Source organism: Mesoplodon densirostris, chromosome 1 (genome assembly GCF_025265405.1).
Source record: "Mesoplodon densirostris isolate mMesDen1 chromosome 1, mMesDen1 primary haplotype, whole genome shotgun sequence".
NCBI lineage: Eukaryota > Metazoa > Chordata > Mammalia > Artiodactyla > Ziphiidae > Mesoplodon > Mesoplodon densirostris.
In genome coordinates, this window is record NC_082661.1 from 55286197 (window position 1) to 55301250 (window position 15054).

Below are 15054 nucleotides of genomic sequence, written 5' to 3' on the forward strand. Positions count from 1 at the left end.
TAGACTTCCTCTTCTCTCAATTTCCTAAATCAGAGGGCCGTGAAGGGGCCAAGGGCCCAGCCCGCCTAGCACCCGCCCAGAGGGCGGAATGTGCCTGCCAGACGGAGGGCGGAAGAAGGGCGGGTCAACGAGGCGGTGGGCGGGGCTGGAGTTCCCGCCTCCTATGCGTGCGCGAGCACCACGTACGCACGCACGTACGTACGCACGCACGCACGCACAGCATACCGCGGAAGCGCGCGCGCAGGCCCAGCCCTCGTCGCCGCCGCCATTTTAGCTCCTGGTTCCGGCCGCACGGTGTAGGCTGTTGTAGCGGGAGGGGCGGGGGTCCTCCAGAGTTTTGTAGCTGCCTTCGACTGCACCGATAGAGCCGCTAGGTTCTCTTTTTTTCTTCCTTCGTAACCGCCCGCTCGAAGAGTCCGAAGATGTCTAAGCGACACCGGTTGGACCTGGGGGAGGATTACCCCTCCGGCAAGAAGCGTGCGGGGACCGATGGGTAAGCCAGGCCCGGGGCGCGAGGCAGGAGCTCAGGCTTTGTTGGGGTCCCGGCCGGGAGCAGGCCAGCGAGGGCTAGGCCGAGCGGGCCACGGGCCCCGACCCTTTTGTTTCCCTCTGGGCTCGGGTCACTGGCGGCGGGGCGCGGGAGAGCGGACCCCCAGGCGTTCGGCCCGGCAAGGGCGCGGGGAGCTGAGTGGCGCGGTGGCCGCCCGGCCCAGTCGGGAGAGCGGAGAGGCCTGTCGTGGCCAGTAGGGTGCCTTCTCCCCGGGCGGAGTCGAGCAAGACTCACTTCGAGGGGAGCGGACGGGAGGGAACCGCGGACCTCGTGGCCTGGGCTCCTGGAAAGGCCTGGAGCCTGGGTGGGGGAGGGCGCGGCGGGAGTAATCGTTTCCAAGGGCACCAGGTACTTCTCAGGCAGCGGGGTCGGGGAGAGGGCCTTGGGGGGCGGCTGGGCGCCCAGCAAGGGGAGAAGCGGAGGCCGGAAAGTGAGCGAAGCGCGTGGATTCTGGTGTAGGCTGGGGTGGAGGTGCTGGGAGTAGAGTGAGGCGTGCGGACGAAGAGTTCTCGGGGGAGGGGAGAGTAGAGGGCCAGCCGGGAGAAAGGAAAACGTGGAGTATACCTGATGGGCTGGAGGGCTGGTGGTTTGGAGCCGCGGAGTTTATACTTTGGCGGGAGAGTGCGTGCCTCGGTCCATTCAAACACTTCAAAGTAGATACTAGGCAAACTTCCGCTCTCTGCCCACGCTCCCGCCATCTCCTTTATTTCCTGCTTTGGCCGAAACAGTAGTTATTGGGCATCCCCGGGATAGCAATTAGAAGGCATTCTTTTTAACCAATAAATTCTTGTTTTCTGTGTCCCTCCCCCGCCCTCGTTCCTAGGTAGCTTTTGAAATGAGAAGGCCCTTTTCAAAAGTTTTTAGTGTTTACGGCAAAATATCGGCCGTCGGGAGGTTGCTTTGGAGTTGAAATAGACCACGCCCGTGGTGTTTCAGATTCCTTTCTACTTACCTTTTCTTAAAGGTGCAGAGGAATTTAACAGTTAACCTTAGCAATTGCATCAAAATCATTTTTTGTCCAGTGTGTACTTTTCGTTCCTGAAGTACAGAGATTTATTTGGATAATTCAGGCAGAGACATGAAAGTCTGAATATCTTCAATACTTTGCATAATTTTGCATTTTATTGTGTGTGTACGTGTGCAGAATCACTGTCAAGTCCGTATAACTTTTGTTCACTCAAAGTCCTTCCTTTCGGTTGATTGAGATGTCTGTGTCTGGGGAGTATAAGCCAGGATGGGGCATACTTTTTGGTGGCTTTCCGTATATTGAATATGGAAAGCATAAATATATAACAGTTTAATCGTGTAAATTTTTTAGTTTACAGTGTTCTATGTCAACTTTCTCTCCCTCACCCCAACACACACAGCAGAACTTCAGCACATTTGAGCTACAAGTCACAGGCTCCTTAGAGCTGGAAGTGACTTTAAAGAGAGTATACTCGGCTCCACTCGAGGGATGAGAAATGGAGACCCAGAGTTGTTAAGGTGGCTTGTGCAACCTTACAGTTTACAGGTGGATCTAGAACCTTGATCTTTTAATTTTCAATGTTAGCCTGTTGCTTTTTCCAATACAGCACACAGACTGTGACTGTAGTTAAGAGTCATTACAGCCTATTTTAATGACATTTACAATGGGTTGGTAAAGTAGGGAACACTTGGTTCTTTGTTCCTGTGCAGCAAAAATAAATTACTTGTCATCTGGCTAAGTTGCAACTAATGCCTCTCACAGAATTCAGATTGGAAAAAAATAAACGGGGAAGGAATGAATTCACTTACTAATATTTGTGTGTATGTGCACCATTTAAATGCTTTTTTGGGGATTAGCGGGCACATGATATGTACATGGTTTGTTCCCCTTTCCTTGCAAATCCGACATCCTTAGTAAAAATGTGGACTTTTTAAGTCTTTGATGGTGACCTTTTGATTCTCTTGGATATTATATATGACATCTACCTGTAAATGAACGAGAGTTCATCTTTGGAATAAAGCTCAAGTTCTGAGATATTTTGGAGGGATATTTGTATACTCATTTCTATGTCACCTGAATGTCATTTCTGATAGAACTTTCTTTAGCAGTGGGCTTGGAGTGTTTATTAGTGCTTAGGGTTTTTTTTCCATATTTAATTTTAAAAGTTACCTTTGTTGACTGTCATGCAATCTTGTAGATTTTTTTTTTTTTTTAAAGCCCTGCTAAGTAACAGGTGGTTTTACCTGAGAAGGTAGGCCTGTCAGTCTTGTGAACTCCACTGCCAAACATGGATGTCCCATTTTCCCCGCTACTCAGAAGGGAAGGTAATTCAGTGAGAGATTTTACTCAAATTCATGCTCCCAAACTATATATGGCTTTATTTACTCTTGATATATTTCAAGTTTGGAAACAGGTAGAGAAGTTGAAGGTTTCTGTTACATACTGACCTTATTCCTTTTTCCATTTTTCCCACAACATTTTCTGTGTAAAATTATTAACCAAAAGACAACTTACTGTTGAAATATGGAAAAAATTTTTGAAAACAGGGACAGTTTTCACTTTGATGTTAGTTTCTGCTATTACTACCTGATAAGAATTTTTTCGATTAAAAATGTGAAACATAGATAAGATAACATACGTACAGTGTTCCCAAAACTATTTCAGGTGCTTTATAAACAGGTTTTCACTGCAGTTGTGTGATGAGGTTAAGTAACTTGCCCCAGGGAACACAAGAAACGTCCATTCATAAAGATATAAAGAAAAGGGGAAAAAAATTATCAGAAATCTTCATCCCCATCTTTATTTAATCCCTGATGAAAATTTTTTTAGATCTCTGCGTATTTATTCACAGGTATCCTATTTGATACCAGTAGGATCTTTTAATATATTATTTGTGCTTTGATTTTTAAAAATTCACCCAGAAATATGTCATAAACTGTGGAATGGATGTACATTATTCTTTTCATTGGCTGCATAGTATTCCACTTGTAAAGGGGTATCAAACTTATTTAACCAATTTTCTGTGCACTGATGTTTTGGTAGTTTCCTAGTCTTACAAGTGAAAAGTGTGATGAACATCCTTATGTGTACTTATATCCCTAGAAGTCCCTGAAAGTGAGATTACCAGATTGAAAGCAATGCTTGTTTAAAATACTCTGATTTTGATAACCAATTTACATCTTCATTAGCATTTCTTTAGTATCTGTTACTCCATGTAGAATTTTAATGTGGCATTTTAAATTTAAAAAATAAATGATAACCAATGTTTATTGGGCATTTATTATGTACCAGGCACTACTTTAAGCACATTACATATATTAACTCATTTAACCCTTGCAATACCCCACAAGAGCTTTTTAAAGATGAGGAAAGAAATAAATGTGGTCATATAGTTAGCTTAAATGCTGAGCCAGGATTAAGCTGAGATAAAATACTGAACCACGTGCTAAACAACTGTGTCTTGTTGTGTCTCTCCCTGCCAGTATTGTGGCTAAGTGATCACGGCTTTGATAATTAGTTTTTTAAGCATTATACCTCGATTAGTAAATCTTCTAAGTAACAAACTCCTTTATAATAAAGGTGCCTGTTTAAAAAAGAAAACATGCATATACACAATATTCTGCATATATTTATGAAGCAGTGGGTTTGAGGGCCCCCCCAACTGACCCTTAATTTTTATCTTCCCTTTCCTGTTGAAGGTAGATAGTTTGAATCACAGGCAACATTTCTAGGTGATTGAATTTGCTTTCTTATTTTAATCTAAGAGACTATTTTATTAATACTTCTCGCTTTGCAGATTAGTAAATTGAGGCTTATACCTTTCCAGTGGTTATGCAACTGTGATCTAGGTGCTCATGCTCCTTTTAGTCTTATACTAGAGTTAAACCCCAATTCATGGTCAGCAGTTAATTTTTGTGTCTTCAGAATGTATTTTATGCTTCCTCTGTTGCAGTTATTTTTGGTAATAAAGTTTCTGGTGAAGTAGGCCATTGAAAAACATGTATTATTTAGACCAGATGTTCTTTAAGGATTCTTTATGTTCTATGAACTATAAAATGTCTAGTCTTTGAATACATTCCTGACTACAGTGCTTCTCACTTTGCTGGACACGTATCTAACTGTCCTGTTGTAAACTTTTTCTCATTCACATTTTGGGGCTGTGCAAATACTTATTTAATTACAAGCACCTTAAACTGGAGCAGAAAGAGAGAAGCAAAGAAAGGATGGTTGACGGTATATTGCGAAGATAGGCCAGGAACCTTAAGTTCTGAGTTAGGGGACTTTATTTTGTATGCTGAGTAGGTTATCCTTTAGGTTCCTTTGATTTCTTTCTGTTCATGCCAGATGAGATGAGAAGCTTAGATCCTAGCTTGTATGTCCTGTAATTCTGTAGAAGGTGAACATTGGGTTGGGGGAAAGGAGAATAGCTTTTTATATATACATATATGAAAAGATTATATATATGTAAAAAATATATGTGTGTATGAATATTTGTGTACATATAATAAGGCTTTTCTCTATTTAGGCAAGTTCCTGTGGAATAGAATTATTTATTTTAGAAGGGACAATATCAAATATAATTGGTCTGTTTACTATTTTTGTAATTGGGGAACCATCCTAACTCATGCTGGGCTCAGCATTTTAGCTGTATTCTACGAAGGGGAGTAACTGTTGCCCAGCTGATGTGCCATTACATCAGAATGAATGGTCTTCCCTAGTCTGCTACTGATAATTGAGGCATGGGAAATTTGTATGTCTTTTGTGTGTTATGGATAAGGAACATGACATGTTTAGCAGCTTGTGTCATGGTTCCATGTTGCCTCACTGTTTCAAATCTGAGTCCAAACACCTTGTGGCACACTTGTCTGCTATAGGATTTAGTCTGAAGTAAACTTGATTAGTAAAATGAATAAGCGTAGATAATTTTAAAATTCTTACTGGTTAGGGATCATCTCTAGTAACTAGAAGTAGATACTGGAATTGGCTAAATGACCTAAGATTAATATGGTGGTCATCTGCATAATTTAAACATTTTAAACAACTTAATAGTGTTCAGTGAAGCTTTTTTTTTTTTTTTTTTTTTGCGGTTCGCGGGCCTCTCACTGCTGTGGCCTCTCCCGTTGTGGAGCACAGGCTCCGGACGCGCAGGCTCAGCGGCCATGGCCCACGGGCCCAGCCTTCTCCGCTGCATGCGGGATCCTCCCAGACCGCGGCACGAACCCGCGTCCCCTGCATCGGCAGGCGGACTCCCAACCACTGCGCCACCAGGAAAGCCCGAAGCTTGTTTTTAAATGAGCTACTTTTCACTTTATGCATGATCAAAGTATACATAGGTTTTACAGAGTACTTCCAGTGTTTTTTACTATTGCTGTTAAGGATACATGCAAGAGTAAACAATGAAAACAAGAATGAAAAGTTTTAGTTTTCCTTATAGAGCAATGTATGCATTTTGAACAAAATTTGGGAAGTGTTAACTTAGGAAAACAAACTTGCTAATTCTTTAACTCAGAATTTTGTTCTGAATTTTGTTTGTATTACTGTAATGTGAGGTGGAATTGTCTTTGAGGCCAGAAGCAATAAAAGACTTAGTTCTTGCTAAATTTTGAACATACTTTCAGTGTGAAAATACCTTTTCATGTAACCTAAAGGAGAATCTGGGAAAGACTCTGATGCCATTCTCTTTTTGCCTAATTTGTCCCTACCTTTTTCCCACACTGCCCTCAGTCTTTAATTTCTAAGGAAAGGATTTTACATGCAGAATGAGTTCTTGTGTTATCTCAGCTGATGGCTAAAGGTGGAAAGAGACTGTTCCTTAATAGAATTTGAAGCATCATTAAGGAAGGGAAAGATGTTTATGGATGAGGAATGGAGAATCCTTGATTACAAGTTCTTTTTCATTGTTTCTGATACTTCGAGTTTTATATCAGTTTATTTGGTTGGACATTTACTTTCTTGTGACTATAACGCCGCTATGAACATTTTGCGTAAAATTTGGAATCTGAGTTGTAAATTTTTTTTTATTTTTAATTTTATTTTTTTTTTTAGGAAGGATCGAGATCGTGACCGTGATCGTGAAGATCGGTCTAAAGATCGAGAACGAGAACGAGATAGAGGAGATAGAGAGCGGGAGAGGGAGAAAGAAAAGGAGAAAGAATTGCGAGCTTCCACGAATGCTATGCTTATCAGTGCTGGATTACCACCTTTAAAAGCGTCCCATTCAGCTCACTCAACCCACTCGGCACATTCAGCACATTCAACACATTCTGCTCATTCTACACACACAGGACATGCAGGACACACATCACTTCCACAGTGCATTAATCCATTTACCAACTTACCCCATACGCCTCGATACTATGATATTCTGAAGAAACGGCTTCAGCTCCCTGTTTGGGAATACAAGGATAGGTTTACAGATATTTTGGTTAGACATCAATCCTTTGTACTTGTTGGTGAGACTGGGTCTGGTAAAACAACACAGGTGAGTTATTGAATACCACAGTACGTACTTTATTAACGTTCACGTTTACTAAATGTTGCGTATTTGGTTCTGGTGGTTATTCTCACTGGCTATCAGAACTTTTTGAAGCATAGCTGCTTTTATGTTTAGCAATTTTTAGTGAATTACGGGGTCGGAATCCTGTAGGGAAGTACCTATTTTCCTGAGTCTCTTTGGAAAAACAGCGGTGCTGTTTTTTTCCAGTTTTATTATGTAAATTATGGCAGTGATACTGTCCCACCCACTTTGAATCTGGGGTGGTACATATTTGGGGGCACAAGGTTTTCCAGTGCTTCGGTGGAGAGAGCTGAACCATTAGAGTGGTTTTGTTTTTGTCATTTTCATTTCTTTGTTTTTGTTTTTATAATTGTTTTGAACTATGTGAATATTATCTGTTCTTTTAAAAAAAAATAGAAGAGCTAAGTAAAGTCTTTTTACTTGAGACCTCCATCCAATAGTGTCCCCGTCCTCCCCACCCCTGAACTAAACACACATGTTAGTGTTGTATTAGAAATATATTTAGGATATTTCTCAAACGTGGATGAGCCATTATTTACTAGGTCCATGTTATAGACATTTAGGCTGCTTCTAATGGTTGTTTTGCATGGGCAAGTATATCTTTAGGATAAATTCTCAGAAGTAGAAATTACTGGGTCAGAAGATGGATTATAATTGTGGAACGTACAGCCAAATAGCCTTCTATAGGGAACGTATCAGTTTACCGTTCCGTGAGCATGTATGAGAGCATACGTGGGAAACCACTAGAGTGTACTACTGAACTTGAACTTTTGCAAATCTGACAGGAGAAAAATGGTATTTCAGTGTAATTTTTTAATTTGCATGTTCTTGCTATGAGTGAGGTAACCATATTTTCATTTTCAGATGCTTGAGCCTGACCCATCAGAAAATTTCTTAGATTTTACAAAAATAGCAGCCCCTGGCTATTGTAGAAAATTTGGAAAATTCAGGAAAGTGTTGAAATGAGTTTAATAGTAACTTACACAGAAATAATCTCTGTGTTTCCTATGGGCCTGATTTTCCATGTTTATGTACCTATGAACATGTTTAGATTTGAGCATACTGCATATACAGGTTATCCTGTATGTGTATAATTTAAGTTACACAATGCCACAAGTCTATCAATTTGAGTATTTCATAGAGACATTTTGAAGGCTACAATAGCAACCCAGATTGGAGGTGCTTGTTATATAAGACTGAGCCTTAGTATGGTTTTTCTTTTTAAATGGAGGAAATGTAATGCTGATGTTGGAAGCTAAAACTGTTCGTTTATTTTTATCACCTTATGGAAATTTAAAGAATTAAATACATGAAAAGATATAACTCTAAGATTATTAATATTATATTTTTAATAATTATTTCAACTGGCTTATCTAGTTTGTGTAGTATTAATAGCACGCATTTAGTCAGCAGTTGGGTAAAGCCAGGCACTGTGTACTTTGTATTATCTCATTTAAGTTTTTCAACAGCCATGCAAGGAAGTTGTTAATCACCATTTTCCAGATGAGCAAAGTGAGGCTTTGATTTATGAGAGGTTTAGTGGGTTGCCCTAGGTTACACAGTAGATATAGGTGGGTTCAGTATTTAAAACTCTGTCCCTTTGTCTCATAGCCAAAGTTATATTTATTTCATATTACCCTTCTGTGGTCTTATATGATTAACCTTATTTCAGAGATGAGTTTATTTAGTAGCAGTTAGTGGAGAAGAAGGGCAGGTGAACTCAAAACAAGATTTGTGATTTTTTTGGATTAGTTTTTTTTTTTTTTAATACTTAAGGTACATGGATACCTAGGATTGCAGGGATTTGGGGGATTCAAAGGGAAACAACAGTGTAAATAGTGAATTTCACGCAAATGCTTTTTCCACATACTCCTATTAAACTTTGACTCAAAACCATTAAGAATAGTTAGCCATTTTTGGTTATCTTTTTGTGCCTATCAGAAAGTGAAATTCTCCAAACAAAATAGCAGAAGGAACCTAACTAAAATGTAGTAATAGGGCTTCCCTGGTGGCGCAGTGGTTGAGAGTCCGCCTGCCAATGCAGGGGACACGGGTTCGTGCCCCGGTCCGGGAAGATCCCACATGCCGTGGAGCGGCTGGGCCCATGAGCCATGGCCGCTGAGCCTGCGCGTCCGGAGCCTGTGCTCCGCAACGGGAGAGGCCACAGCGGTAAGAGGCCCACGTACTGCCAAAAAAAAAAAAAAAAAGTAGTAATAGTACAACTAGTATTCTTCAAATATCACTGTACAAATCCTATACCAAAAAAATGCCACGTTTCCTGTAACATTAAAATCTGTTAGGCTTTTGGAGGCTCTGATGGAGATCCATCATGTCCTTCTTGTAGGAGTGGATTCCAATTTAACGTAGTAAGCACTTAGATTTTTCCCACGGTTCTTTCCCAGGTAAGTGAGTAGAGAAGAACCATTAAATTAGCAGATCTCTTAGTTTCTATTGATAATGGGACAGCTAGGAAATGCAGTGTCATCATGGCAACAACCAACTACTTATGCTTGTTGGTCTTTTTTTTTTTTTTCCTTGTTTACCCTTCATTGCCCTCCTTCAGGGAAGTGCTTTTGCTGCTTCTATAGGTCCTATTGAATTTGAGTTTGATAGTTAACTAAAATTAACTTTTAAGATGTACTTAAGGTGTTGCCATTGTGCCTACTTCTGAGGGGAGAAGGATAGGAGTTAGATTCTGCTGGCTTACCAAGTATGAGCTAAATTTGTAACTTAAATTGTATAGGAATCTAAGTTACAGTTTCTTAGAATATTTTTGGGAACTAACATTTGTTATGAAGTAGAATTTTCCTAAGTTGGAATTTTTCCAGTGCATAGAGAAATGCTTGGTGGTGGAACATTGACACTACAGAGCATATTCAGCAAAGCCTCAGTGGACCTAGTTCACTGAGGAGTGCAGTTATGACATATCAGTGTTATACATTACCCTTCCTTGGCTTGGAGAGCTCATGCTATTATAAGTTTAAGTCATAAGTAATAATTTGTGGTGTGCCTAAATTGAATTTTGTTTTAAATTATTAGAATGAGATAAAACACTTCATGTTAAATGTACCTGATGCGCAGGCAGAGTAGAATTAATTCAAATGTGAAATTATTTGATAGATTCCACAGTGGTGTGTGGAGTACATGCGATCATTACCAGGACCCAAAAGAGGAGTTGCCTGTACCCAACCCAGGAGAGTGGCTGCAATGAGTGTGGCCCAGAGAGTTGCTGATGAAATGGATGTGATGTTGGGCCAGGAAGTTGGTTACTCCATTCGATTTGAGGACTGCAGTAGTGCAAAAACCATTCTTAAGTAAGTACTATCTTTAAAAATGAACCCTTTTTTCCCCTCTGTTTTTATTTTCTGCCACCAGATAGGGGACTTTGCTAGTGGAGTCTCAAGCCATCTAACTTTAGACTAATCCATATTAGACCTTCTTATGCTTACTAGTTGACTTTTTAATATGGACTCTTTTTCTTGGTAGTAATATATGTATAGCTATTCAGTGGTCATTGAAGTTCAAAGGTCAGATTTTTTAGTTACTTGGTGCAATATCTTAGGTGAAATTCTGGATCATTTAAATATGATAGAAAAGTAAAGTGATATATTTAGTAAAGGACAGTTACTTTTAGAACGAATGATGTGTGGGAAGGGGTATGATTTATTTGGGTGAGAGAGCTTTTAATGTTAACTGTACAGCTATTACCATGCATATGTTATGAGCTAAAAGGAGGAATCTTTTGTCTTGTGATATACTCTTGGAGTCTCCTCAAAGACCTCGTTCCTCTTCATTATACCGTGGTGCATATGATTGACAGCCATACTGAGCTTTTTTTCTAACATTTTCTTTAATTTCCCTAATACTTTACCTTCATCTTAACACCTCCATTCTGCGTAAGTAGTGATGTTTGTTGCCTGATGGTAATTCTTTTGAAAATCTTCCCCTTTTTTTATTTGTTTATTCTGTGTATGTATGACATTTCAATCATTTTTTAAAAACAATTTCCTTGTCATGATACAATCTTCTCCCTCAGGTTGTTTTTAAAAGACAATTGGGAATAAAATGTTACATGGACAGTGACGTGAGTCTTTGATGGCAGAGGTACATACTGTGTTATGGGGGAAACTATATATTTTACAGAAAACATCAAATGTATGTAAAAGTAGAATAATACTGTAATGAACTCATGTTTATTTGTCTTGCATCTTCAAACTTGGCCAATCTTATTTCATCCATACCTCAACCTTTTATATGTCCCATATAATTTGAAGTAAATCCTAGGCATCATACACTTTCATCTAAATATTTCAGTGCATCTCTCTCGAAGATAAGATTTCTTGAAATGTAACTGTGATATCACAACTTAAAATTTTTCCATAATCAGAACATTGTTACTCTCAAGTTTCATTTCAGTTTCTTAGTTTCTTTGATATATTGTTTCATTAGAACTTCAGATTGTTTCATTTTTAATAGCAATTGAACTTAGGTGTTTAGTTTAGTGTAATCACATTATTGGTTGGTTGTAATTACAATATAATTGACAAAAACACTACATAAGCAAAATCTTAACTTAGGATTGTTTTTAATACTTTAAGATTAGATAATGTCAAGCAGTTGAGGATAATAAAAGGCAGTTTTACTCACCTTTAGGAGGAATAATATTCTAAAATTTGATTCAGTATGCATTGAATTTTTTTTTTAAAGCCACAGTTGAGCAGGGAGAACAGAATTTGGAAATTCGGAGATGAGAAAGTTACATGCAGTGTTGGGGCAGAATGTGTGTTGTGTATTTTTGTAGTAGGAAGTGGTAGGCTTTCAAAAGCTGTGTGCTTGTGAAAGGTTTTGGTTCAGTTAATAGGGAGTGACAAGTAACAGATTTGATAGCTCAAAATGAAAGTATCTTGGGCATTGTGATATTTTCTTAATGGAATGGTTTCTGGAGGCTATAGTAAAATTTTAAAAAACTTTAATTCTTGACAGGGTAAGCTTATTGGAATTTCTTCTAGAATCTTCTGAAGAGCTAGAAGCTAACTTAGTATTATCTTTAAGTGATATCAAGTCCTAGTAGTACAGGGTTAGTGGTAGGTTTAACTCATGGGAATGCTTCATTAAGTGCAGTGTCTTATGAATCCCTATGTGTATTTTGTATAGTCATCTATCAACTCATTTCTTGAGAACCCAGTGTTCAAAACATTTAAAGCTTTAACTTAATGAGGATCGGTTACATAGTTAATTGGGTAGGAAGAGTGAATACATCAGACAACTATCAGTAATCTCCATAAACTATTTTCATATATAGATATAAAATGCTTATGTATCTACTGTGTAGCCAGAAGAAGCCTTTAATTTTCACCATAGAAGGATGGTAAAGAGGACTAACTTATAAAGATTCTGTCTCAGGAGCTGAGAATTTAACCATGTCCTTCCTCATTCATTGTGTATACTGAATAAATGCGTGTTTACTAATTAAATAAGTTTGAGAGTACTTTAGCCTAATTATATCTTTAAATCATCTTTATACAGATTAATGGTCCAAAGATAGTTTCTTCAGTGTTTGGGACACATATATGTCTAGGTTCTAGGTCTAATATTATGCTATTTTAGAGGATTGGATCTAGTGTAAATTAATGCACAGTATGTTAGACTAGCCTTAAATAGTTATCCAGTCCCAGTAGACAAGTTACTTTTCAAAACCACCACTGCTAAATGGTTTTTATATTTTGTTTGTTGTGTGTTTGCCTGCTCCCATCTTTTTTTTTTTTTTCCCCTCCCTGAAGTATTTCTTTTGCAGTATATTTATGTTCCTTTGGCCATCTTGGAATGCACATTATTGGGAGGGGTACCTCATGAGGTAGCTATAAGAAGAGCAGAATAGTCAGAAAGATTAAGTTGCCAAATTTGTGATGAGTCAGTGAAAAATATCTTAATTCATTTTAATATAAGGAAGAGGTTGATAACAGTTTTGCACAGGATTTTAAGCACTTTATAGTTGGACTTGTCACAAATTTTAAGAAATCCATTCTTCATCCTTTGTGAAGGAGCTGATAACTTTTAAGGCAGTTTAGTAGTCTTGAACTTTTGGGAAAACATCATAATATTTAAGTTATTAATTTAGTAGCTAATTTCACTGTTATTTTAGGTGGTATGCTTCCTTTTGTTTTTTTTTCCTCAAACTGCCAAATTACTGAGAGATTGTGATATTGAGGGAATCCAGTAATTTACACAAGTAATGTTTGGTCATTCATTCAGTCAATTGATAATTGAGTATCTTCTGTATGTTGGGCAGTGCTAGGTATAGTAGTAAATCTGGTTCCTGTCTACGTAAAGCAAATAAAAAAGTAAATATAAAATTTAAAATTATGATTAGGCTCTGAAAGAGAATTTTGGAGTGTATATGAAAGCATTATTTGAGAATTCAGTTGAGACTAGAAAAGAGAAGGCAGAATTTTAAGTCAAGGACTGAACTAAAAGTAATGGTTTGCCAGGAGTAGGGATTGGGGTACAGAGAAGCAGATCTTTCTAGGCACATGGAACATCATTTTTAAAAACTTATTTTCTGAAGGGGAAAAAAAATTGTACTTTTTACTTGAATGCACTGTAGTCTGCATATTATTTAAAGTATCCAACTCATTTGTGTGAATCAGCATTTCCATGGCAGATGGCTTTTGAGATATTTCAGGACTGGTTTGTAGACAGTATGGATGATCAAAGATTGGGGTTTTTTTTGTTTTTTTCCTTGCCTAATTGGAACATAAACCCTTTGGGAAGAGAGTTTGTGTCTGTATCTGTAGACATTTCTTGTGCATGAATCCTTTAAAAAAAAATTCTGAGGACACGGAAGGGGCAGCAGAGGAGTGTGAAAATTTGTCACTACGATGTAGACTAAGGGTGAATCTTAAATATAATCATGGAGAGGGTAGAATTTTCATGGAAAGACATTTTCACTGATTTGTTTAAACTTGTCTTGGTGGAGAAGGTATAGTGATTTGATGTACATAATTTGCCTTTTATTCTGAATCTTTTGCTTTTGGGTATCAGATTTATTTCAATTTTGGGATGTCACTGGACTAAGAACTCAACCCAGGATAATGATGAAGCAGAAAGTGTTGCAGCTCTTTATTGGAAGACACATGCTTTTAGCTCTGTATGACTGTGCACTATCCTGAGATGTTTATCTTTTATATAACTTCAGGACAAGATGCTAGAAAATCAAGGAAAGTTAAAACACAGGACATAGCTGAAATTTAATTAAGTAACGGGGAGAAATAAAGCCTTGGGTTTTAAGGTGTGGTAAGCCCTGTGTAAAACTTGAGGGAGAGAAGTTTTGAGCAAACCAGCCAAGGAAGTGCTTTTCCACAGAACATGGATCGGAAACTGGCAGAATTTTTTAATCTCCGAAAGACAGTCTAGGCAAGAAGATGAGAGAGAATCCAAAAATATTTAACAAATGTAAGAACCCAGTAAAATAGAATATCTAAGGTTGACCCTTGGGGAGGATTTATCAGACATTGCCATAGCAAATTCTTTGGGACCCCTGGAAACAACAGTTCGAAGCACCAGCTGCCTAAGGACTACTTAGAGGTTCCAGAGTGGGTTTCCAACAAGACAGTCTTGTTCTAAAAAGTTGACTTGAGAAGAGAATCAAAAGGAAAGAGATTGTAGAGTACAGACTAGGATTGCAGTGCCTGAGTTGTGTCCTAGCTCTGCCACTTATTAGCTGTGATTTTGGCCACGTAATTAACCTCCCCTGAGCTTATTGCTTTTTCAGAAGATGGAGCTGATAATAACAACTACATCTTAGGGTTGTTCTCAGATCACATGTGTAATTTGTGTGTAGCCCATGGAGTAATTCCTGTTACCCAGAAAGTGCTAAGTCAACATTTCTACTCTTGCTGCTGCTGATAGTGGTGGTAGATTTCCAGTTTGAGAAATTATTGGATCTTATTAACCAGTTAACCCGGTTAATTTTAAATGGACTTATAAAACCAATTTAATAAAGTTTCTTTCAATCTACAA

The 15054-nt window shown here is 38.6% G+C and overlaps 1 protein-coding gene across 1 annotated transcript in view; it reads left to right on the forward strand.

The window, feature by feature from the left end:
• The first annotated feature begins 252 nt into the window (after positions 1 to 252).
• The window catches only part of DHX15 (DEAH-box helicase 15), a 52638-nt gene continuing 37836 nt past the window's right edge, over positions 253 to 15054 (forward strand). The window contains exons 1-3 of the mRNA XM_060103581.1: positions 253 to 493; positions 6564 to 6999; positions 10156 to 10349. Coding sequence (XP_059959564.1) covers positions 423 to 493; positions 6564 to 6999; positions 10156 to 10349 — 701 coding nt within the window. The 5' untranslated portion in view covers positions 253 to 422. The remainder of the gene's footprint in view (positions 494 to 6563; positions 7000 to 10155; positions 10350 to 15054) is intronic.